At 55.0% G+C, this 23,765-nt stretch overlaps 8 protein-coding genes across 8 annotated transcripts; 5 read left to right on the top strand and 3 right to left on the bottom strand.

Annotated features, from left to right (window-relative positions):
- Positions 1-907: 907 nt before the first annotated feature.
- On the top strand, positions 908-2,566 carry SPSK_04198 (sugar isomerase, KpsF/GutQ; the record flags this gene model as incomplete). Its single annotated transcript, XM_016731009.1, has 1 exon — positions 908-2,566. The coding sequence occupies one exon, from the start codon at positions 908-910 to the stop codon at positions 2,564-2,566; it is 1,659 nt and encodes a 552-aa protein (XP_016585535.1).
- Positions 2,567-3,266: 700 nt separating this feature from the next.
- Positions 3,267-4,664, bottom strand: SPSK_04285 (uncharacterized protein; the record flags this gene model as incomplete). The annotated part of the gene is made up of 1 exon (XM_016731096.1): positions 3,267-4,664. One exon carries the CDS (start codon positions 4,662-4,664, stop codon positions 3,267-3,269), a length of 1,398 nt encoding a protein of 465 aa, XP_016585534.1.
- An 888-nt stretch (positions 4,665-5,552) lies between these two features.
- On the top strand, positions 5,553-6,494 carry SPSK_04474 (20S proteasome subunit alpha 1; the record flags this gene model as incomplete). Its single annotated transcript, XM_016731280.1, has 3 exons — positions 5,553-5,559; positions 5,663-5,725; positions 5,800-6,494. The coding sequence occupies 3 exons, from the start codon at positions 5,553-5,555 to the stop codon at positions 6,492-6,494; spliced, it is 765 nt and encodes a 254-aa protein (XP_016585533.1).
- Positions 6,495-12,496: 6,002 nt separating this feature from the next.
- Positions 12,497-13,316, top strand: SPSK_04509 (uncharacterized protein; the record flags this gene model as incomplete). Its single annotated transcript, XM_016731313.1, has 3 exons — positions 12,497-12,506; positions 12,598-13,001; positions 13,071-13,316. The coding sequence occupies 3 exons, from the start codon at positions 12,497-12,499 to the stop codon at positions 13,314-13,316; spliced, it is 660 nt and encodes a 219-aa protein (XP_016585532.1).
- Positions 13,317-13,928: 612 nt separating this feature from the next.
- Positions 13,929-15,150, bottom strand: SPSK_04351 (uncharacterized protein; the record flags this gene model as incomplete). The annotated part of the gene is made up of 3 exons (XM_016731159.1): positions 13,929-13,996; positions 14,090-14,182; positions 14,838-15,150. 3 exons carry the CDS (start codon positions 15,148-15,150, stop codon positions 13,929-13,931), a joined length of 474 nt encoding a protein of 157 aa, XP_016585531.1.
- A 1,150-nt stretch (positions 15,151-16,300) lies between these two features.
- Positions 16,301-16,596, top strand: SPSK_04716 (uncharacterized protein; the record flags this gene model as incomplete). Its single annotated transcript, XM_016731513.1, has 2 exons — positions 16,301-16,355; positions 16,391-16,596. The coding sequence occupies 2 exons, from the start codon at positions 16,301-16,303 to the stop codon at positions 16,594-16,596; spliced, it is 261 nt and encodes an 86-aa protein (XP_016585530.1).
- A 1,849-nt stretch (positions 16,597-18,445) lies between these two features.
- Positions 18,446-21,914, top strand: SPSK_03913 (uncharacterized protein; the record flags this gene model as incomplete). The annotated part of the gene is made up of 2 exons (XM_016730728.1): positions 18,446-18,682; positions 18,795-21,914. The coding sequence occupies 2 exons, from the start codon at positions 18,446-18,448 to the stop codon at positions 21,912-21,914; spliced, it is 3,357 nt and encodes a 1,118-aa protein (XP_016585529.1).
- A 434-nt stretch (positions 21,915-22,348) lies between these two features.
- Positions 22,349-23,670, bottom strand: SPSK_04313 (oxidoreductase, 2OG-Fe(II) oxygenase family; the record flags this gene model as incomplete). Its single annotated transcript, XM_016731121.1, has 4 exons — positions 22,349-23,138; positions 23,211-23,227; positions 23,301-23,414; positions 23,497-23,670. The coding sequence occupies 4 exons, from the start codon at positions 23,668-23,670 to the stop codon at positions 22,349-22,351; spliced, it is 1,095 nt and encodes a 364-aa protein (XP_016585528.1).
- Positions 23,671-23,765: the final 95 nt, after the last annotated feature.

Raw genomic sequence — 23,765 nt, 5'->3', positions numbered from 1 at the left:
TCGTCCCTGCCTCAAGATAGCAACGCTCCTTCCTTTTCGTTCGATTTTTGCTCCATCCTGCCCTCGCCTCTTGCTTACTCTCTACGGTTCTGCCAATGCGCCTTCCTCTTCATCTTCCTCCTTTCTGCCTCCTCCGTACCTCCCTTACTTGGCAACTATGCGAGTGAACTTCCTTAGGTCAGACCTGCGGGATAAACAGCTTCGGTGCATTCCGAGCTCTCCCACTTGAGCTTCCTTTTCATCCTTTTCCTCGCTTCTCCCCGGCGGCTCCAGTGTTCGACCGCCCGTGCGGCCACTGTCAGCTAAACGAGAAAACGGTGGCCCCATTTGGGACTTCTGCTTCCGTCTTTGTTTCTGCTCCGCCCTTAGCGACAAACGGCCTCGAGCTAACGTTCCGTTACGTTCCTTGCGCCATCCAGCTTTCTTCACCGGCTTCCTTTATCTCTTCGTTCTGTTCTTCCACAGCTCTCTCTCGTCCTCTCCTACCTCCTCTTCTTCTTCATTTTGCTTCATTCCCTTCTCGGGCCTCATGCTCCAGTGTGCATTGTCGCTTGTCCCATAATATAGCGCAAAATACCGGCGCCACCTTTGGAGACGGCCGTTCGTCCCGCAAATTCATATCAAGAAAACGACATCTCCGGGAAACGGTATACTTTGCCAGACCTTATTCACACAAGATGGGCGCTTTTTCGATCTAATCCGCTGCGTCCCATAACCTTCTTTCCTTTCCTTCTTTCCTGCTATCCCCTTTTCCTTCCATTGCTTGCCGCCGGCTGCGCCGTGCGACCTCTTTCGGCCTCCATTCTCGGTTTCCTTCGGCTGTGTCTGCTGTGCTGTTCCGGGTTTCCTTATCTTTCACCAGACAACCCTCCCCCCCTTCCACACATAACCCAGCCGTGCTGTCGCAATGGGCGAACGAGTCGAGCGTTGCAGCGGGCCGGTCCAGACGAGCGCCGTCTACTTGCTCGGGACCTCTGTCTTCCCGGCAGTTCCACCGCCCTCGCCGCCTTCCCCTGTGACGCCGGGGAACGAGGAAGACCTTTGCAGCCCGATTGAGGACCTATCGCTCGATACCGTCGACAGCGTTACCATCACATCCCCTGTCGCGGTTGCGGCCTCAGCATCTGCTGCCCCTTCGTCCCCCAACAATACGACGGCCGCGGGCGTGCACGACGACACCGCTCTCTCATCACCGCCGGCCACAGCGCCAGCCTCGGCAACAGACTCGCCCAAGTTGTCTCCTTGTGTCCTGTCGCCAAGTGTCTCCTCCACCTGCCTGAGCGTCACTACGGCTGCGACCTCGCCGGTAGCCCCGTCGTCCGCATCTGCTTCTGTGTCCGGCAAGGCACCAGCATCGTCGGCCACTGCACGCCTGGCCGGCGCCGTGCACGTCCTTTCCACAGAGGCAACCGCCCTGCAGTCTGTTGCCCAGCTGTACGCCACATCGCCGGCGGCACAGGACGGCTTCCACCAGGCTGTTGAGGCCATTGTGCGCACACAGACCTCGCAGCCACCAGGGAAGCTGGTGGTCGTCGGCGTCGGCAAGTCGGGCCACATTGGCAAGAAGCTGGTGGCCACGTTCAACAGTCTCGCTGTGCCGGCCTCCTTCTTGCATCCGACCGAGGCGTTGCATGGCGACCTCGGACACATCCGGCCACACGACGCCCTTCTGTTCATCACCTACTCGGGTAAGACACAGGAGCTCGTCACCCTCCTTCCGCACATCGATCCCGCCCTGCCGCTGATCATCTTGACATCCCACGTCACCGCCGAGACCTGCGAGCTAGTCCGCCACCGCAACACCCTGCAGTCCGGTGCCAGAGCCAGCGGCAACTTCCCCGGCAGTGGCTCTCCTGCTGCGGCCGCCATCCTGCTGCCGGCGCCCATTCCTGTCGAGGAGAAGGTGTCCTTTGGCGTGGCCGCGCCCACCGCCAGCACGACCACGGCATTGGCTGTCGGCGATGCGTTGGCGATTGTCACGAGCACGGAATTGCACCCGTCGACAGAGTCTGTGTTTCGCCGCAACCACCCGGGCGGTGCCATAGGTGCCGCCTTTCAGCATCCGGATGCCGCCGCCAATTCTCACCTACAACAACAGCAGCAAAAACAACAACAAAACGACACCATCCGCAACCTGGCCGTACCGTGGCGGGACATTCCCATTGTGCACTCCCAGCCCGACTGCGCCGACGTGCTGCGCGCCGGCTACAGCTCGGCCAATGGCTGGGTGCGTGTGGTGACGACGGCCGGCACGAACAGCGACGACAGCAACCTCGAGAGCATTGCCCCGCCGAGCCGCATCCGGGCCCTGCGGTCCGCCGACCTGGCCCGCCCTGTGCACGAGGTGCCCGGCCTTGTCATTGGCCGGCCTGATTTTGTTGCTGTGGCCGCTGACACAAAGGTGCGCAAGGCCGCGGAGTGGCTGCGGGCCGTTGCCGATGCGAGTGCCAGCGAGGAAGGCGTGGCAGCCGCCGATGCTGTCGTCGCCGTCATTGACAATGGTGAAGTCGCTGGCGTTCTGGAGCTCCAGGACCTGCTCAAAGCGTACGACGATGTGCGTGCATGATTGTTTGTGCTGGGCAAGAGATTGCGCCAGGTCAACGGCACTGACGAGCCTTTTCTTTTATTTCTTTTCTGTGTTTTCTTGTTCCTTTCTTTTTGTTGTTGATTGACTTGTTCTTTTGTTAATGATGTTGCATCTTGTTGGTTCATGGGAGGCAACGCTTTTTTCTTCCCGTTACGATTTACTGGTCATGTGCGTATTTGGATTTGGAATCATACTTTCGCCTTGCCTACGACAAGCGAATATCCCGGAGATAAGTCCCGGGAACGGGTGGCTTTTTGCTTTTATACACATCTCATCACCGCATTTACAGTCTCTCGTAGACCTTTATTTGGGCGTTTACAGGACTTACTCTTTGGTTTTTATTTATGTTTATATGTCACGGGAACATAGACGTACATCCAACATCCAATGGCATCTCATAGTCATTTTCCGGTCCGTCATACGGAGCGTTTTACAGTTATCTATCATTATTTCAATGTGATCGCCTCATAATTGAAATAAGTCAATTCCCATTGCTCCATTTACTCCCATGGTGAAGGACAGCATGAGCCGAACCAAATGGCTGGCATAAAATAAAATAAAACAGCATCGTTTACAATAGTAACGCTATGAATTCCCGCTAGAGATGATGTACTCAAAATCCATCACACGTTCTGTTCACAATGTCTGTACGCCGGGTTACCTTGCCTCCATCCAACTTCTAGTCGGAATCCGAGTCGGAATCGGACGCAGACGCCGGTGAGCTGCTGCTTGACGAAGACGACGATGTTTGTGCACCATTCGCCGTGGGTAAAGGCACCATCTCGTCGTCCGAGTCGTCGGACGAGTCGGAGCTGTCACTCGACGAATCGGCGCCGCCTTCAACCTTTGCACCGTCGCCATCTTCGCCCGAATCGGAATCCGAGTCCGTGTCTGAGTCCGAGTCCGAGTCGTCCGAGCTGGAGTCAACAGCCGTCCGCTGCTTTCGGCTCCGTTTCGGCTTCTGCGCCGAGCCATCGTTGAGCTTCACACGCTTGTCGTCGCCGCCGGATGTCGTTGCTGAAGACGACGACAGGTACGAGGTGCTCGGGACATCCGAGGTAGAGCCAGACTGCGCCGCCTTGGGTATTGACGCTGCTGCTGCTGCTGCTGCGGTCACCACCTCGCCGTCCTCCTCACTGCTCAGCTCATTCGCAACGTTCTCAGCCCTAATACGCCGCACCAGCCGCTTCTGCAGCACCGGGTCGGCAAACCGAAGGACATAGTCCACCTCGCTGAGACGCCGGAGCCGCTTGCCGTTGCCATTGACGGCGCCACTGGCGGCCTGGTCCCGGAAGCCGGCCACAATCTTGGCATACTCGGCTTCGGCCGCCGCCTCGGCCTCCGTCTTTGCCTTTTTCGGCGTCGCCTCTCCTGTCGCCGCTGTCGTTGTCGCTGTTGTTGACGTGCTAGTGCTGGTGCGTGGCGCATCTATTGTGATGTCTGCCACGTCGTCCATCTTGCAAATGTTGATCGCCTCGTCGCGAAGCCGTGTCCGCACGGCGCCTTGCAGCGAGCGGATGTAGTCGTAAAAGATGTCAATGTGCGATGTCGGGATGCCCGCGTTGTTGCTGCCGCCCGCAAAGACGTACTTGATCAGCAGCGTCTGGTGGTTCTTGTTGAACTTCCACACGTCCCGTGCCGTCTTCCACTGCTGCAGGTACTCGAGTTCGCGGTCGAGGTTGGACGGCTCCTTGTTGGCTGGATTGGGCGCGGCCTTCTTCTTTTTGGCCTTCTTGGCCTTCTTGGCTTTCTTGAGTGCAGCCTCGCCGTTCGTCTTGTTGGCGGTGCCGCCCTCGGCGAATGAGACGGACTTTTGGCGTTTGGCGGCGGACGACGCGAGGGCCGACGCAGGCGGCTCTTTCCGCTTGCTGGGTGTGTTGGTCTGGGAGTAAGAGGAGGGCGATGATTGGTATGGCTGGCGTGTGGAGGCAGAGAAGGACGAAGGAGGAGGCGCTGGTGGTGGTACGGCAGTCGTGGCAGCGGGCGAGGCAGGATTGCCGTCCGACCCTTTGAGCTTGAGGCCCAACCGTTTCCAGGCCGGCACGCGCTGGGCTGGCGCAGTCGTTGGGTACGGCATGGCAGAGGTGGGGGTTGTATGCAACGTTGGAAGTATGCGAAGGCAGTGCCCTTTTTTATAAATCACAAAGTAGAGCAGGGGAGATGGTCTGGAGAAGGAAAATGCAAAAAGTGTAGACAGAACCCAAGAAATGAGAAAATGAGATAATCGTCAACAGACGTCGTTTCTCGACGGCAGTCGGTCGGCAGTGTGCGGCGTTGTGCGTTCCACAAGAAAGCAATTGGCTCATAAACAATGAAAGACAGATATACAATGCATATGCAATCCCAAAGTGTTGTCGTCTTGGGTTCCACCGCCCGTCTGCTTGTTCGCCGCTCTCGTCGTTGCGTCTGGCATCAATGTAAATAGTACAGAGGCAGGAAGGAGAAAAACTAGGATCTTTTTAGCGGGTCCCTTATCGATAAGACGATGGGCGAGACCTTTGCAGATCAGTCCACCGCCGTGACCTTTCACGTGATCCGGATATTCAATCCTCCGGTTCCCTGCCAGTTCCCCCTCTGGAACCGGACACGCACGGGCCAAGCTTGCCGTTCTAGCAACACCTGCCTCTAGGCAAGCTCCTTGCCAACGCGTCGCAGCACTGAGTGTCGTCTGGCGGCAGGAGCAAGCGGGAAAACGAAGCTCTCCCTATCCAGCTCAGCATCTCAGCAGCCTAGCCACCTCCATCGTCATCTACACATCCGCCGCCACCATTGCATCGCCAGAGCAGCAAGCACACGATTTTTCTTTGCACCTTTCCTGTTTTTGTCCATCAATCTATCTATCTGACGAGCACCTCCCATTCGAATTCGCTTTGCCGTTTCTGTGCGGCCACCGTCCTCGTCTCCACGAAATCCCCGTACGAAAAAGAGAAGAAGCTCTTGAGGTCGCCTCAATCCGCGTGTCACCATGTCTGGTATGGCTGGACCCTCAGTCTCGATCTCGCATTGCGCTTGTCCCGTGACGTGCTTCATTGGAGGGCACACGAACGCAGGTGCAGCTAGCTAACCGGACCACAGGCAGCGCGGGCTTCGATCGGCACATTACCATCTTCTCCGAGCAGGGGCGACTCTACCAAGTCGGTACGACAGCGATCTCATTCCGTCCTGCCGTCGATGGCGAGCCACCCACCATACTGACCCGTCTGTGTCTCTAGAATATGCATTCAAGGCCATCACGGCCGCCAACATCATGGCGGTGGGCGTGCGCGGCAAGGACTGCGCAGTAATTCTGTCGCAGAAGAAGGTCCCGGACAAGCTCATCGACCCGGCGTCCGTGTCCCACATCTTCCAGATCTCGCCGTCCGTCGGCTGCGTCATGACGGGCTCCATAGCCGACGCCCGCGCGTTTGCGCAGCGTGCGCAGGGCGAGGCGGCCGAGTACCGGTACAAGTATGGCTACGAGATGCCCTGCGACGTGCTAGCCAAGCGCCTGGCCAACATCAGCCAGGTGTACACGCAGCGTGCGTACATGCGGCCGTACGGGGTGGCGGCGACGCTGATCTCGCTCGACGCGGAGGTGGGGCCGCAGCTGTTCAAGTGCGACCCGGCAGGCTACTACACGGGCTACAAGGGCACGGCGGCAGGGCCCAAGCAGCAGGAGGCGCTGAACCACCTGGAGAAGAAGCTCAAGAACAAGGACCACGCCGAGGGCACATGGGAGGACGTCGTGGAGCTGGCCATCACGACGCTGAGCACGGTCCTGAGCATGGACTTTAAGAAGACGGAGATTGAGATTGGCATCGTGGGCGGCCCGCATGCCAACGGCGCCGAGGGCACGTACCCGGGCTTCCGGACGCTGACGGAGGAGGAGATTGACGAGCGGTTACAGGCGATTGCAGAGAAGGACTAAGCGCGAGCGCCTTGTTTCCGAAGTGTGTGGCGGCAGCGGCGGCAATAAAGACGAGCGAGTCGACGTCGGTTGGCGTGCGCACGCCAGAGTGTATGGTGTGTGCGTCCGTGTGTGGGACCGGCGATCCGACATGAAGGCATGGAAATGCGCAAATAACAAAACCATTAGCATCGCAAATGTACAACACAGATTTCTAAGCGACCAGCAAAACCGCTCGGCACGAACAAGTCGGCCAATGCCCGCATCCTGCCTTTCACAAACGACTCGACATTTGGCAAAGCTTGGCAGGACAGGAACGGCAAACGAAAATGAAGGTTCGATTCCGAAAATATAAATGATTGGTCGGCTTCATCCCGGCCAACCATTCCATCGGACATGCCGCGATCGTCGAAAGGGCCTGGATCCGATCCTGCATCCATCCTTTTGTAGTTGACTAGTCTTTTATGTGGCATTATCCTGGCATTTGCTCGTTTAAGGTTGTATGCATGTCGAGCCCCTTCTCCGGTCGCATCACCTCCCGCCGTGGTCCTCTCCATCCATAAAAATCATCGCTCACTGCTGCCAAGCGGCTCGTTGGACCAAGAACTAGCCATGCTGTATGTTGTAGGTCCAACAAAAAAAAAGTAAAATAAAATAAAACGATAAAAAAAGAAGAAGCCAACTCAGAAAAAGCAACTCTACTTTGTACTTTCGGCTCGCTTTCGTCCTTCGCTTGTTATGCTTCCGTGCAGTAGCCTGAGATCATTTGCTGCAGCAGAAGAAGCAGGACCATCCAACCAGAGGTCAACATGGTCCCTCGTCGTTGCTGTGGAGGCCATCCAGGGGTGGGTTGTGCATGTGGCGCTAGGCCACGGAGAGGCTGGCACCCGGGAGGGAGGGCGTGGGATGGGCACCAGGAGAAGCCCACATCGAAGAAGCCAAGGAAGAAAAGGAAAGCAGAGAGAAGGAAAAACGAGGTTCTTACGTGCAGGGCCCCATCAGACCCATCCATCCCATCCATCCCGTCCACCGTTCAGCCGGCTCTGTCTGTCGGGACGAGCTGAAAGACTGTTTCACGCGGAACCAGCGAGTCCACAAAAATGGATATACGGGGGGTTAAAGGAATGTAAGGTCCGGGCATGCATGTCCTCTGTTTCCTAATCCGTCCTGCTTCGAGACGTCATGCTCAATTGTGGATGTATATGTTTCGTTATCATTTGTTGTTTGCTGACGATGTTTACCAGAAAGCAGCATGTTGATTTGCATGTGAGCAAAATATTGTAGCCCGAAATTATACTAACAAAAACTTAAACATAAGCACATAATAATTTCCCAGTTACTGTTTTCTTTGTCTATAGTTTTCTCTTTTTTTAAAAAAATAAAATAAAATAAAATAAATAAAAGATAACAATAAATTAATTAACGTAGAAAGGATAGGAACTGTTCAACTTCCCACAACCACGAAAAGATTTAGTGTGCCGTAACTTGGCTCCCCCCCTTGGTTGGACTATGTTGTATTCTCTCCATAAATGGCATTGTGTTCCTCCAACAGCCTTAAGTTGCCTCCCCAGGGCTTCGCCCCCGAATCTGTTGAGTTGGCCGTTTGAAACAGAACGTTGTGTAATTGTGGTTTGTGCTCGTCCCTTGTTTCCTTTTGTAGGGATTAACATTAAAAAGCATAACTCGGTGCGAAAACGTGATTCATTCGCCCTGTAGGGCGACCACTGAGACGACTGCATACAGTGTACTGCAGTGTACTAACAGCGTGTTGGCAACGGGGAGGCGAAAACCAGGCAGGAGTTAGGGGAGGGGGGGTGAAGAACAACTGAAGCGGTAGCGGGGAGGGTGTCTGTTTTGTCAGTCGCCCCTTCCTCGCCGAAATTGTGAAGCATTCGGCTTGTTTCCCCATACTTTTCTACTCTGCACCATACACACAAATGTATGCAAAACACGGATTAGGAGAATTGGAAGAGTTCATGAGACGGCAAAAATACGTAGAAAATACGTCATAATAATGTGGGGGACGAAACGAAACGGACGCCGTGCATCACGGGCCCAATCCAACGTGACGCATTATCAGATATGTCCTATTTCGGAATCGCACGAGGCAGACCAACCTACCATGCAAGCGCAGGAACGCCTTCAAGCTGAGGAAGGCACGAGCAAAGGCATGAGGCAGGAAAGAACCATTTCGGGACACACTGAAAGCTTTGGAAGGATGGTAGCAGGTACGACCGACCGCCACCAACACTCCGGCAGGGACGAACTGCAGCTCAAAGAACGAGAACCAAAAAAAAAAGGGGAAACAAGGGGGCCCCACAACCTTGCATGGCCCTCCACTGGCTCTTTCTCGTCCGTCGAGCTGGGATCACCCGTGATAGGCTAGGACGGCCCGGTGCAACGTACTGCGCCCATTTGCTCTTGCCGCTTTGGGCGAGTTCAGCGCTGTCTGGTTGTCAACTCGGGCTGGAGAGAGCCTGCACTTATTTCTCCGGTAGGCATTGTCGGTGGGTTTGGACGCATTTGACGTGCGTTTCTGGTATTGTTTCGCGACGATTTTCGTAGTTGCACTATTTTGTCTGCAGTGCTTCCGCATCATGTCTTCTTGTTGCATCTTTGTTATTGTTCCTCGTACTACCGCTGCCAAGAAATATGATCGTCATCCAAATACGCTCGGAGGGAGCCAAACAGGGCCAGGCAAGAATAGAGATATTTTCATTAGCCGCATCGTCTATTTTTTTTTTTTTTTTTTTACTTTTTTAAAGAAAATACACTGCAATGGGCCTGACATCAGGGGCATCGGCGATTGTCGTCATAGTGAAGGGCCTTGCATATCGAGTCTTCGAGTGCATATCAGGGACCTCCACCGAAAGGTGAGGATGCGGTTTTCGTTGGCGTTTTAGCGTTTTGAGTGGAAATGCGCGGCCCCTCTTCAGCTCTTTGCTAGTAGGCCCGATCACCATCTGCTCTATCATTAGAGCCCTCCTCTGGTGCGCCATTGGTCAAGCCAACACGGCCGGGCTTTTTGAAGCACGGACTTGTAGGTTACAAGTTTCTGTACTCGTGAACTCTCTGTTTTGATTTTGCTTCTCTCATCCGAAGAGAACCCACAACGGTAAAGTGTGATCTGGCACAAGAAGACAATGTCGAGTTTATCAATTATAAAATTTGATTTTAATTGGTTTGTCATTTTGTCAGTAACGCTGACTGTGGGTTTTGTTCTTGCGACTTGCAAGCTTCAATGTTCTCTTTGCGTTTCACGGGTTTTTACTAACTTCGTTTGATTTTTTGATTTTTTTTTTGATATATTTTATCTATTTTCCCTCACAGTTTCCTTTATTTCTCGGCTCTTTCTATAGTCTAAACCAAGGTTCGTCGTCAACATTTAGTGGGTGCAAGTGGCAGCTCCTGCTCCTTCTTCATTCCCCAGGAGATTTATTTTGTCTTGCAAAGACAACTAATCCCAAGTAAAACAAACAATTGACCTGATATGCAGGATATAGTTGAGGTATGGCATTAGGAGGGGTGCAGAAGAGACTCACACAAAACAACAGGATTAAAAGACAGAGAAAAAATATCCAAAAATACAATATCGTCCTCTCACATCCCCGTGGTATTGGATGCAAGCAACCCGTTTTATCCCCTTGGGCTTCTGCCCGTCATTGCATAGCTTATATCGACCAGCCAAGGGCTAAGGGCGCAAAGCATCCCCTTCCAAAAAGAGGAAGACCCTCTTGAACCGAACTCGTATATCCGTCTACATCCTTTGTCTTCTTTCCTCCTCCATTCTGTTTCCATTTTTATTCCTGGCCCCCTGCCCCTCCCGCCTCTTATCCCTTCATGCCTTTACACAATAGCATCTGCTTATTTCCCCCCAGTCCTCCAATTTCATTGGCTTCATTATTGCAGCTACAAGGTCGCCATGTCTCAGACACGTCCGACCTCTTCCCATCTATTCATCCATATATACAGGTATGCTTTGATTTCTTTTATTTTTTAGTTTTGCCACCGCCGCAACTTTAAAAGTTCGGGTTCTTGTTTGAGAGAATATCCTGCTTGGGACAAAAGTCATGTTAGGGACGAGGTAAACGAGGAAGGGCATGCCCATGCCGTGGTAGGATATGCCGGTGCTTAACGTGGCCGTACAACGTGGAGACGGGGAAGAGGAACGAACCTAGAAGAGGAAATCTAGAAGAGAACATATAGAAAATGGAGGGGTGTGTACATGAACGTGGTGTGTATTTACACGCCTCACAGACCACTGTCAACCGACCTCTCGAAATCCGATTGATTGCCAGGTCGGTCTCGTGCGAACGCTTCTTCTCCTCTAACGTTTATTGGATTGGTGACAATGGGCCGACTTAGCCACTGGGGTTAAACCAGAGCCTTTGCTACGTGTTTTCCAGGGAACGGCTTGGGGTCGGGGAGCTAGATTCAGGATTGTATATGGCGGCTTTCCTGCCAGAAGAGCTTTCATTTGGCGTGTTGGACGGACATACATCGTGTAGAATTCTCTTTGTGGTTGACTTTGGTTTCTGGGTGACTTTCCTCCTGTTGCTTCTCATACTCTGTTGATTTTTTATTTTCTTGTTTACCTGTCATTTATTTGATTCTTATTTTCTTTCTTTTTCACGTATCTCTCCACCTACAAAGTCGTCTCAAGCTCCAAAGCCAACCTATTACGGTGAGCTCTGAGGAGCTCCCCAGCTCTGACATTAACACGCCTCCCTCTCCACCCCACACCCCTTCTCGACTTTTTTACCCCTGCTCGGTTCCTTTTTGTTATTCTTATTATATCTTCATCTTCCCTTTTTCTTTGTCTTCCTTATTTCCTCTACTTTACTTCTTGTATCTATCCACACCTTCGTCCGAAGCCCTTGTTTGGCTGCCAAGATACCTTCCCGCACCGGTGGCTTCCTCCGTCTCCCGCCTGAGCTTCATCAAAACAGGAATAGGGGCATGTACGTCGTCCATCACGCACGCATATCCCTACCTTCTCCTTTCACCCTCGTCCTATCACGGTCCATTGCAAGCTCCTTGCTCGTTTTTCCACTCTCTTTCCTAGTGCCCGCTCGCCGCGTTCCTCAACAAGGGCACCAAGGCAATAAAAAGAAGAAAAAGAAATACCAAAACAAGAGCAGCTGGTTGAGCCATCCAGCCTTACACGCGCGTTCTTCTGTCTTCTGTTTTTTGTCTGGTGTTTTCAGTCTTTCTAGGAATCCTGTTTCGGAAGACGACTTTGCGCTAGACGGGGAGAGCCACGCTCACTCGGACGCCTTTTTTTCACGCACCCCGAAGCAGGAACACAGAAACAACTGTGAAAAGAACCGACCAAGAACCAGACCTAAAATCACACCAGAAATCAGACCAAAACATCTGCATAAATACAGATGGGCAGGGCTGTCATCACATGTCTCGACCAACCAGAGCCCTTCATCACCATAATCCAACAGCTGCAAATTTTGATTCTTGGGCCCTCGCCATTTTTTGATTTGCTTTATTTCCCGCCCTTCCGTCTCCAGATTGCGTCTGCCTTGCCCACGTCCCTCTGGCATACCATCTACCAAGTCTGTCGTACCCTGAAGTGCACAATCCTCCTAAAATAACGAGTCGCTGGTCGGCTTTGTCTGCACCCCTTTCTTCCTTTCTTTTTTGTACCACACCCCTTTCCATACGCCCCCTTCTTACAACACGCTCGACATCCGTCGTGGCGCCCCCACCTGTCTCCATTTGCCTCCTCCACTTCAACGGCTGCCTCACCTATTTGATATCAATCTCTCAACAAACATCTTCTCCGGGATCTTTGCATCTGGCTACACCTTGGGCGAAGAAGCGAAGAACTGGCCTCATCCAAGATAAAAGAATAACAGCCCCCTTTCGCTTGCCACCCGCACCACTTCTATCCGTTCCCCATCTCCTCTCTCGACATCAGCAGCATCATACAGGCACCAACGGCCTCACGTATTCCGTCGCGATCCTCGACATCACACGACACGTGTACACCTACACATCGTCCCTTCACAATGGACGGTCGTGAGTCCCCCCCCTTTCCTTCTTCGTCGCAGTATCTCTCCCTCCCCGAGATACAGCCCTAATACTGTTATTTTTTGTGCAATCGCTCCAGTCAACGAGTACCGCCGCGCCCGCGTCGCCGAGCTCTTGGCCGACTTCACCAACCTCCAGTTCTTTATTGCCGCTGCGCCCGTCGACCCGCCCAGCCAGGAGGACTACTACACCGAGGGCTGGCGCGCCCTCCGCCAGTGCGCCGTCGACGGCCAGCACATTTTGAACACGGGCGCCGACACGCACGTCCCGACCACCAAGGGCGGCCACGAAGAGCAGTCGAAAGCCGAGCTCCAGCAAGTCCACCTCGACGCCCTCGCCCGCCGCCACCAGGGCCAAAAGATCTATCTGCGCCAAGCCGCTGCCCAGCGCTGGGTCGAGTGGCGCAACACCATCCTGCAGGGCCAAAAGCCGTCCGCCGAGCACCAGGACCAGCTGCGGGCCTGTGACGAGCAACTATGGCTTGTAGGTGTTCTTTATTTTGGCTGTTCTCGCTTCGCTCGCTGGTGTACAGACCCGATCGTCTGCTGACAGACTAGGAACTGGCGCAAATCACCGACGAGGTGGCCTACGCCGAGCTTCAAAACTCCGACATCCAGATGGGCCGATGGGTCAGCGAGGACCCGAGCCTGCGAGCCGTCCAGCGCTGGGTCCGCTCTCGGCGGTGAAAGCAACGGCATTGACGACGACACGGACGACGGTGACACCAACCACCGATCAAAGCAATCAAAACCACTTAATATCACGACAGGCACTGGCTTGCTGTCTACGACCGTTTGACACGACTATTTCCTACAAAAGCGAACCGGACAAAACAAATATACAGGACACGACCTTTTCTTCTTTTATTCTGCTCGTCTTCCTTCTTCCTTATGCCTACTTCTTTCCTCTCTTCTTTTCACGGCTTCTTGCTTTTGAAAAGAGAGCTTGTTGATCTGTTTTGAGAGATACCATTTTTTGTACAGTGCTTTTACGCGTTTTGCTGCTCCTATATTTTGTCTCATATTTTTTTTATACTTTGCTTCGATCTTATTGGGTGGAAAGGGATACACCACTTGGCATACATCGGTCCACATCCTACATACATCTTCATCTGCCTGGAGCAGATACTTGGTTCGGAGGTCGACCACGGAAACGGAATACACAATCATACGGGACAAATATAAAAAAAGGAACATCACCAATAGAGACTACCAAAAACACCGAGAACGCCTCCCAACATGCAAACGAAACTACAGAACAAATGGGACAGCACGGCACGGGCAACAAAATAACAAGGATCTCACGAATATAGTCGCAGTATAACGCATCAACACCGATGACGGGACGATATGTTGGGTCTTGTATACAGGACTGGCGGCCTCCTTTCGAACAGACACATTTGCGATATTTTCACGTCGTCTTGCTATGAACACACAAGGCGATACCACACAGCGACAGAGCCATGCCGATGCACGTGTCTTGATTGGCGAGGGGACAAACGTGTTAGTGGAACAATGGCTGAATGCACGAGACAGGGGACGACGGAAAAGACCGCTCGATCGGGGACGTACCACGGCTGATCACTTTGCTCTCAACCCACCACTCGCCAATGACGGTGAACAGAAAGGCCAAGGTGTTGACGATAGGGACGGTCAAGCTTAGTTCTGGTTGGGGAGCGGACAAAAAAAGAGGGCCAAGGCGGACACAGCGCGCCATTGGCGAGGATTGGACACGTGTTAGTTCTCCATAAAAAAGAGGGACGTAAGGAAAAGGCAAAGGGAACGATCAAGAAAAAGAAAAGAAAGGCAACATGTTGCAAAACGAGTGCAGATCAGGTATCAGGTACGCATCACAAGGTAAGAGCAGGTTAGTAGAGGTGTGGATGGTGTGTGGGGATGGACAGGGCTGGACGAATATAGACTGCATAGCGTGTTCGCCCAACCCAATATGGCGCCTGCACGTCGCATGCAGCTGACGCTTGCAAAGGAGGACAAAAGGGGAGCAGACCACCAGACACCAATCAACAATGACGAAAGCAGAAGACAACACGTCCACAAGCATCTGACCCTTGACTAGGACGACGAAGAAAAGGGGACGTGCATACGCCATGACGAAAGGTTACACAAGACGCTAACAAGTTGGATAGCAATGTCGAAAAAGGAAAGGAAACAGGTGGACCGTGACCTCCGGAATACGCCGTGCCGTGACAAGACGAGGCTAACGGCAAAGGGTGAAGCGGGAAAGCAAAGTAATACAGGACGAGGAACGGGGGGCAAAACAACCCAAAACAGAACACAGAACGGTCAAAACGTATCTTACCCGCTTGGCCGATCAGCAGGAAAAACCACACGCTGCCTGTCAGGTTGAGCAGCAGCGGCACCGCGTAGCGCGGGTTGCGCAGCAGGTCGACCACCGCAAACACGGCCCCGTACACGCGCCGCTTCACCGTGCTGGCCTGGATGTCGGCACGCTCCAGCAGCGGGTGTGGCGGCGGCTTGTGGTCGCGCGCCGCTCTGCGAATAAAAGGCGTCGTGAAGCCCCAAGCAATGCCGACGAGCAGGAAGCCAAGCACGTAGTTGATGGCCGCTGGATGGGGCGCGTCCTCGGGGGGTGCAGCCGTGTCTAGACCCATGATTGGGATTGACGTAGCTGTAGGGAGAGAGGCTGTGGGCGGATGCGTTTGCGTTGGGAGCGTGTCCAAAAGGGGTGTGTGGTGGGAGTTGCGTTTCAATGTGGTTGAAGATGTTTGCCTCGATTTAGGGGCCAGCCCCAACCTGCGGGAAAACCGGAACAAGGCTGGATTGGGCGGCGCGCTAGCCTTGTTTACAACGGGGATTTGGGAAGGTGGGACCAACCAGACAGGCGATTGCCGACTGGAATCCTTCCTCTCTTTGCACTTTCCATGTCTGGACCAAAACGACTCATCTTGACAAATCTACATGGCGCATGCACATTTGTTCCTTCCGAATTATTTTGCTTCGTGACCCCTTTCCCCTTTCTCCTTTCCTTGTACCTGCATCGAGACGCTGCCCCATTTGCTGCATAGTGCCGGGACCCTCCCGAGGCTGAGAGCGAGGCTTTCTCGACCGCTGTGGTATGGCTGCGTCCTGATTGGCTCCCCACTCGCAGCCTTTCAGCTGGATCTGCCGCTCCGTACCTGCGCAAACGAAAATAGGGCACGAACCACGGAGCCACCGCTCGGGGCGATCGTTCGATCATTCGGAGCATTTGCATCGCTTGCAACTACTTTCTCCTCCTTTTTATTTTATTCAGCTGCCATGGCCACCCTCAATCGGCCCACGAGTGCCGGCCCTCGTCCGTGGGACGGGGTATGCCGTTGAGCAGGCCAATGAGCGAAGACATTTTCAATGTGGAGCGAACAAAGATCTGCTGCAGAAACATGGAACGAACAGTGGGAGCTTGAGCACGAGCAACGAGCAACAGCCGTGGGACACACCACGGGATGGGGGCCGTAAGCGAACAAGGCTCTTGTCTTCGTCTCGGCCTCGTGGTGGTTGATTGGTGTGTAAAAGACACGCTGCCCTCTGAACGTCACCATCGTCATGGACGCCCAGAACAGTTCAAGGCTGGGAGGCCGCCCATTCAGAATTCTGCTAGATCGTTGAGCAGATAAACACCGCTTTAGTCTTTAGTCATTTGTCTTCTCCTCTTTAGATTCTCGATTTCAGACTTTTCTTCCCCTTCGTCCTTTTCTTTGCCTTCGTCCTTTTATTTCGTTGATCTTCCCAACTGGCCACTGTGCCTGGCTTCCACTTACAAGCATGTCTCGGCTCAAGGCAACACCGCACACCACTACGTACAGCTCAAACTCAATTGGTAAGCCCCATGCTCATATTTTAGAATAGAAATAGGCACTCGCCAAAAATTCCCCGGCAGGGATTCCAATCCAACAACAGTCGTCATCTACGATTTCCCCACGCGGTCGCTGTCTACGAAAGCAAAGACCAAGTTAAAAATAGCAGCTTTCAAAGGTCCGATCCAGGCCGGAGCCGGAATGCGGACGGATACACAGTCTCGCCGGCCTGCAGACAGTCCCTCTCCTCCCTGTCGCTGTTGACGAACTAGCTTACGCTGCTGACATTATTGCTCTGACCCGTTGAGGTAGCACATGTGGTATTGCCCGGCTTTGCGATGAAGCCAAAGTCAATGCCATGACACAATAGTAAGCTTGATCGAAGAACGCAAAGATTTTCGTGTCTCCGTGATTCCTCTTTTAGTCTACCAAGCCTCGTGGTGACGACAAAATACGACACACACCAATACGACACTTTGTGCCCGCCAAAGTCGACTTTGCCGGGGGAGAACGCAAAAAGTTATAAATAAAAGGAGAAAGAATCCGGCTGCCTGGACACAGTGAGACCCCGCTGGCTGTATTCGTAGGGCGTGGTCCCTTTTTGCTGCAGCTCCACGCCCCCAGCAACGCCGCTAAAGAGTGTAAAAATATCGAAAGTACTACTGGAGATCACAGTCAACAACCAACCAGGATCGAGCAAGCACAACATACATCGAACCGCCATCGGCGCACTCTGAGCGCTTTGTCCCTACGGAACGCGTACTGTTAACAACAACAGCAGCAGCAGCAGTAACCGTCGCATCGAGAGCACCAGCATGGACTCTGCAACATTGCTCAATTGAACTCAATTGGAGCTGTCCTTACGACGAGAAAAGGCTCACATACTGTCTGGTTCCCGGTTCTCTCCAAACCAAGGTACACTTGAAACAAGGCGGCCAGCCGTTATTCGTGGATGGCCGCGGCCCGCACATCGGCTCTTACAGTCTCGCGCTTGGGGCTCTGGGACGGCCTATGGCCCGGTAACGGTTCTCCGTTTGGCAGCATATTAATTCTCTACGGAGAAGGCAATATACTGCAATTTCTCTAGGAGTGGGATGTCCGCTCACGAACCCTTGCATCCTGCTCACGTATGGTATTATTCAATCTGAAGACTTCTTTGCATCGTAGACCCCTGTAAACAGTTGTATCGAAACATCCCAGTTATGGTGTATGTATATTTTGTACGGTGGTACGTCGTCATACAATGCACAAAAAATTTACAGTGCATATGTCAAAAATAACGGTTGCTGTCGATTCGCGCTGATCCCCTGTCGCTCCTTCTATGGGAACCCCTGGTTCGCTGTTGCCAGCCTCTGCTTTTTATTGTTGACACTAGCTCACTGGTTTCCCCCTCCCCTTTCTCGGGCGCGCCTGCCCCACCAGCCTCTCGAAGACGAGCACGGCACTGATAATCCTAGTCGTGAGGTACCTTCCCTGCAGATCTGGCCGCATGCGGTACCTTCCCTCTTGCCCAACCACAAAAATTAAATCGCACCTGATAGGCAGGCTGGCGCGCATGGATGGCAAGAGCTACCCACGGTCCCGCGCTAACTCGTCCAAGGCAGGATGGACAGGCAGCGCCTCCCCGGAGGATGTCAACAAAGACTCATTTGCTTGCGTCTCGACCATTTTGGTTTTCCTTTCTAGCCTTCCAACCATTTCATCTTCGTCTTTATTCCGTTCCTTGTCGGCGAGCCTCTCTTTTCTCTCCGAGGACTGCTTGGAGGTTTTTTCCCCTCGGGATTCGTTCTTTTTTTCTCTCCTTTCTTGTTGTCGTCTTTCTCTGTCCGATTTTATTTTACGCGATTGACGCCATTCTCTCCGATGGTTTATTTTGACTCGACATTTACGACTTCAACCAGACCACTTCAGATCACACCCAGCTCGACCTACTGCGACCACATGTTTTCGGCTCCCTAATCCAAACAACCGCGTGAACGAGCGGCTTGCTGCACCTTGACGACAAACGGACACGCCGGCCTGCGGCCCTCGCGAAGCCGCTTCTGCCTCCATATGCGTCCGCCCGCCAGCAAGTAAACAAACCCGACTGCCCTCCACCTCTCCGCGTCTCGCAATGTCTTCCAAGTCCAAGTCCAATCCCCTCAACGGGGCACACACTGCCGGCATCTTCTCCGACCTCAGCGTCGACGGCCCCGTCATTGGCACCCTCGTGCTGGTCGTCGACCGTGCCAAGAACTTGCCAAACCGCAAGACCATTGGCAAGCAGGATCCGTACTGCGCGGCCCGCCTCGGCAAGGAGGCCAAGAAGACCAACACAGATATTCGTGGCGGTCAGACCCCGAGATGGTACGTTGGCTCCCGCTTCCAGCATCCCCATTCTGTGCCATTTGCCATTTGCCATTTGCCATTTGCCATTTGCCTATGGCCATACCGCTCTTGCTGACACGCTGCACAGGGACCAGGAACTGCGCTTCACCGTCCACGACTCTCCAGACTACTACCAGCTAAAACTGTCCGTCTTCAGCGACGACAAGAAGACCGAGCTGATTGGCGAGAACTGGGTCGATCTGCGGGACATTCTCGTCGCCGGCGGCGGCCAGAGCGACAAGTGGCAGTCTCTCAATTGCCGTGGCAAGTACGCTGGCGAAATCCGCATTGAGATCACCTACTACGACAGCAGACCCAAACCCAAGCAAGCTGCCCCAGCTGCCGTCTCTGCACCTACGACGACAGCGGCGTCCAACACGGGGAGTGCCCGGGGACGGCCGACGGCGGATACCGGCGGACCAAACACAATGGGCCCGCGGGCGCCCACTGGCCCCAAGCGGCGCCCGCTGCCGTCTGACCCAGTCACTGGCCAGCCGCCAGTCCAGCCACAGCCAGCAGCACAGTCGGCGCCTTCCCCTGGTCCCCCGGCACCAACACCGCAAGCGGCCCCTGCTGCTGCGCCAGCTGCAGTGCCATCGCCCGGCTTTGTTCAGCAGCAACAACTGCCCCAGCATATGCAGACACCACCGCGTCAGAGCTACACACCGAACCAGTCTCCGCTGCCCTCTGCCAACAACTACAGCTACAACAGCAGTGCCAACTCGCCAGCGCCGGTTACACCAGCAGGCCAGTACCAAGACTACCATGACCGGGATCCATACATGGCGGGAGACGACACTCGTTACGAAAGCACGCCCCCTGCTGTGCAACACCAGCAGCACCACGGGCACCAAAGCCAGCAATCCCACTACAGCGTCCACAGCCCCCACAGCCACTCACATGACAGGTCTCAGTATGGAAGTCGCGACTTCACCCCGGACAATGCCCACCACCATCAACAGCACCCATCGTACGACCAACAGCAACAAGATTCTGGCGAGTACCATTTCGACGGCGCTCCTGCACACTCCATGCCACCCGCCATGCCGCCTTCGTTCCAAGACCCAAACTATGCTCAGCCGGCCGACGACCGCCCACCGCCGCCGCCAGCTCACCGCAGTAGGAACAACAGCAGCGGAGCGCCGGGTACGGACAGCTCGTTCCGCACCAGCTTCAACTCCTCAACACAAAAAGATGGCATGCCCGCCATGCGTCGTGATGTGCTGCGGAACGAGGCCCACCGGCACTCCGTCTCCACGGCGGCCTACCCAGGCCGTCCCACATACCGGCCAGCGGACGCGAGCCCCGTGTCGCCGGGTTCCTTGCCCGACCAGACATACCAGCCACCGGCTCCACGCAACCTCTCTCATAGTGCCTCTTACGACGGACAATACGGGAGTGAGTTTGACAACACTCACGAGTCATCTTCTTTCCGTAAGAGCGGCAGCCGGCCCGTCTTTCCTTCAATCCCGCAGCAGCAACAGCCGGAGCCACCACACCAAGAGCAATCCAACTACGATTATGACTCGCAAGGATTCGAGAATGCGCCGAGCCCTGCCCCTCTGAATTTGGGCTCGCATCGAGCCAGCTTTTCGGCGTCTCCGGCGCCTCTTTACTCTTCGTCCGCACAGTCACAGCATCGCCAGAGCGATGCAGGCCAGTACGTACACAGATCGCCGTCTCCCATGACTCCACACGATTACGGTCGGAGAAGCCCAAGCCCGCTTCCCACGCATCCGGTCTTGTCGTCGTATGATTCATACGATGGCCAGGACGACCCGTACCAGAGCAATCACAACGAGCCAGATGCTACACATCACAGGGACAATCCGGACGCATATATGCTTCCTGCTGTCCCAGCGTCTCTTGTTCCTGGTGTACCTTCTTCGCTTGCCCTCGAACTTCGGTCCCGTATCCATAGTGAAGACCGCCGTGAGCCACAGCTTCCGCAGCCGCCTCCGCAACAGCGGCGCTACACATCTGCCATGGATGCGCCTCCACAAGCAACACCTCCCCGTGGCCGCCAAATGCTCGAAGACCCATCGCCGGCCAGTCTCGACTACGACTACAACAAAGGGTCTCAGGTCCAGACGTACAGTACTCCGCAACGCTCGCAATTCTCCCAGTCGTACAGCACACCGCCACAGCCTGTGCAACCGCCCCAGCCCCGATACGACCATAGCCCGGGCCCGTATTCTTCAGGCGTGCCGTCGCCAGCTGTTGTTGCCAACGCCCAGGGCGCATCGCCGAAACCGCAACACACCATCAAGCGCAAGTCGGTCAGCCCGGCACCTCCTGCTGCCTCGCCCGAGGGTGAGCGTCGTTTGTCCGGCATTCCGTTCGGTCCTGACTCGTACGACTCCCTGAACCCGGCCCTGGCAGCATCCAAGGATCTGGCCCGGCCGGACTACAATGAAGCCAGCGGCAAGATTATTGCACACGACGGACGCGAGATCGACCCGTCCGATCATCTTCCTGTAGAATCATGGGCGCCGGAGCCCGAACCGAAGCCGAGCAATCCTGCATCTGCCACAGCTTCCCCGGCCGACTACTCGACGCCGACGTCGGGGAGAAAACAGCTACGCATTGCCGGCCGGCCGCAGTCCTCAATGGGCAGCTCAGGCGTGACATTCAGCTCAGCCGACGATCCCGGAACCACATACACACCGACAGCACGCAACCGCCTCCAGAAGAAGGCCAATCGCCAAAGTGTCGCCGCGATTTCGGTGAGTAGCGGCACGTTGTCTTCAGGCTCACCCCAGGGGTCTACTCCGCTCGCACCGCTCACCTATCCCCGCCAGCAGCAAGACAGTTTCACGCCACCACGGCCACTAGGACGCGCGAGCACGTTCGACTATCCCAGCGAGAACCATGCGCCGTCGACGTATGGCAGCGGCCCAGGCCGCACTAGCTTTGGAAGCCCGGCGCCGCCTATTCCGGCCAAGGTCCCTGTCGGTAGCAGCCAGTACAATGGGGCATCCCATACCGGGAGCTTCAGAGGCAACAGCAGCTACGGTTATGATGACAGTGGCGACCGATGCCCGGTGATGAGCGGCGCTCTGATGCCCACCGGACCTGCAACCAGAGCGCTGCCGTGGAATGACAACAGTACAGGTGGCGGCATGCATGGCGGCCCTGGGGAGATAGCTCTTTTGGAGGAGATGAGTCGAATCGATATTGGGACGGGCCGTGCTCGTCGTCACCAAGGTCGTTGATGTCTCCGAACAGACACTTTTGAGAGTCGAGGTGGGGAAGAAAGGGTGTGCATTTGCTTCAAAAGCCAATGCTTTCCTATGTTTTGCTAAGCCACGATATGCGCATAGTGGCCGCCGACGTGGGCGATGGTATCGATGGCGCTTGGTTTCTGTCTTCTGCTATGTTTCACATATAATTGGGATCTGGGGTGGGCCGGCTTTTTGTGTTTTTTTTTCCACCTTTGAGATACTGGGACTCTCTAATCTTGTACTTGTTTTACGTTTGCTCTATATTTTCCCGCATTTTGCCAGCAATCGATTGGTGCTGCTGCACACAATATACGAAAGTACAGCTCATCATAAATACCCCGAGATAGGCTGGCACAGTGAAGGAAGCAGGAATCAAACAAGATCTGTTATATGCAAAACGGCGGCTCGTATGCAAAGGTCATGTACTACTTTTCGTAGAGATCCAGGTACGTCGAGCGGAGGCGCATCTGCAGGTGCTCGTCCGCCGTCATGATCGTGCTGTCGGGCGCCGCAATGGCTTTGCCCTTGCCCTTCGCCTCGGCCACGGCCTCGGCCACGCGCTTGCTGGGGACGGCCGACAGCGGGCTCGCGCCGGCGGGGTGGCAGAAGAAGGCAATCGAGTACCGCGGCTCCTTGGTGCTCTCGCCGGGCGTCACGTTGGCGCCATCGACACCGGGCGGCGGGAAAATCACACGGTGTACGGTGCTCCGCAGCAGCCCGCCCGTCCAGTAGGACAGCAGGTCGCCAATGTTGACGAGGATGGGAGGCGCGGCGTCGGTCTCGACGCCGGTGCCCGAGGGCAGCACGGGCACGGGGACCCAGCTGCCGTCGCGCGTGTTGATTTCCAGACCCGCCTGGCCGGCCAGCCGGAAGAGCAGCGTCATGGAGCCGTAGTCGGAGTGCGCGCCCGCACGGACGCCGTCGGTGTCCTCGTCGGTGTCCTGACGCGCCGGGTAGTACAGCAGCCGCAGCGTGTTACCCGACGGGCCGGCCGCCTTGCGGTGAGCGGCGGTGAAGAAATCGGGCGGGTTGACCTCGAGGCCGATGCCCAGCAGGTCGTTGAGCTTCAGACAGAGGCGGTAGCAGAGGTCGAAAAAGGCGTCAATCTGCGGCTCGTCCGAAGCGAGCGACGGGGGCAGCGGCTGCTGGGCCTTGCCGTCGACAAACTCGCCAAAGTTGAAGGCCCTGTGTTTGGGGGGGAAGGCGAAAACACACCTATGTTAGCATGAAAAACGCTGCGGCCATGCAGTGGGCGGATGTGCACTGCGAAATTCGGTTTCCCCTTACTCTTTCGTGTCGCCGACCTGTATGAGCAGTAGCAGTAGCAATTAGCAGACAAACACACGTGCTGAGGCACCAGTTATACGATGGACGCACCCGCTGTGTCTTGGGGTCGAGCGTCTCGACGTGCATGCCCGTCCAGCCGCGGTTGTTGGTCTGGATCTTGCAGGGCTCCTTCTCCTCGGTCGGCAGCTGGAACAGCTTGCGAGACTAGGAGAGTGGTTAGCGATGACGAACGGCCATGGGCCGGGCAACCAATGCGCGACTGCACGGCTGGGACTGGAGAACGCACAATGTCAAAAGCGCCGTTGATGGCCGACGCTGGAATGTCCAGCCCCGTGTTGCGAATGTACACAAAGCCGTGCTCGACGGCAGCCTCGACAAGAGCGCGAGCCACGGCGTCGCGGGCAGCACCGCCCTCGTCGGCTCCGGTGAGGTCAATGACCGGAATCGGGGCAGCAGACATGGCAACGATTGTGGTTGTTAGTTTTTATGCAGATAGACTTGGACGAGCTCTTTCTGAAGGTGGAAGTTGTCAGGCTGTCGAGGTGTGGCGGGGCG

This window comes from Sporothrix schenckii (genome assembly GCF_000961545.1).
Source record: "Sporothrix schenckii 1099-18 chromosome Unknown Cont47, whole genome shotgun sequence".
Classification (NCBI taxonomy): Eukaryota; Fungi; Ascomycota; class Sordariomycetes; order Ophiostomatales; family Ophiostomataceae; genus Sporothrix; species Sporothrix schenckii.
Note: the sequence above shows the minus strand (reverse complement) of the source record. Positions and strands in the feature narration are given on the sequence as shown.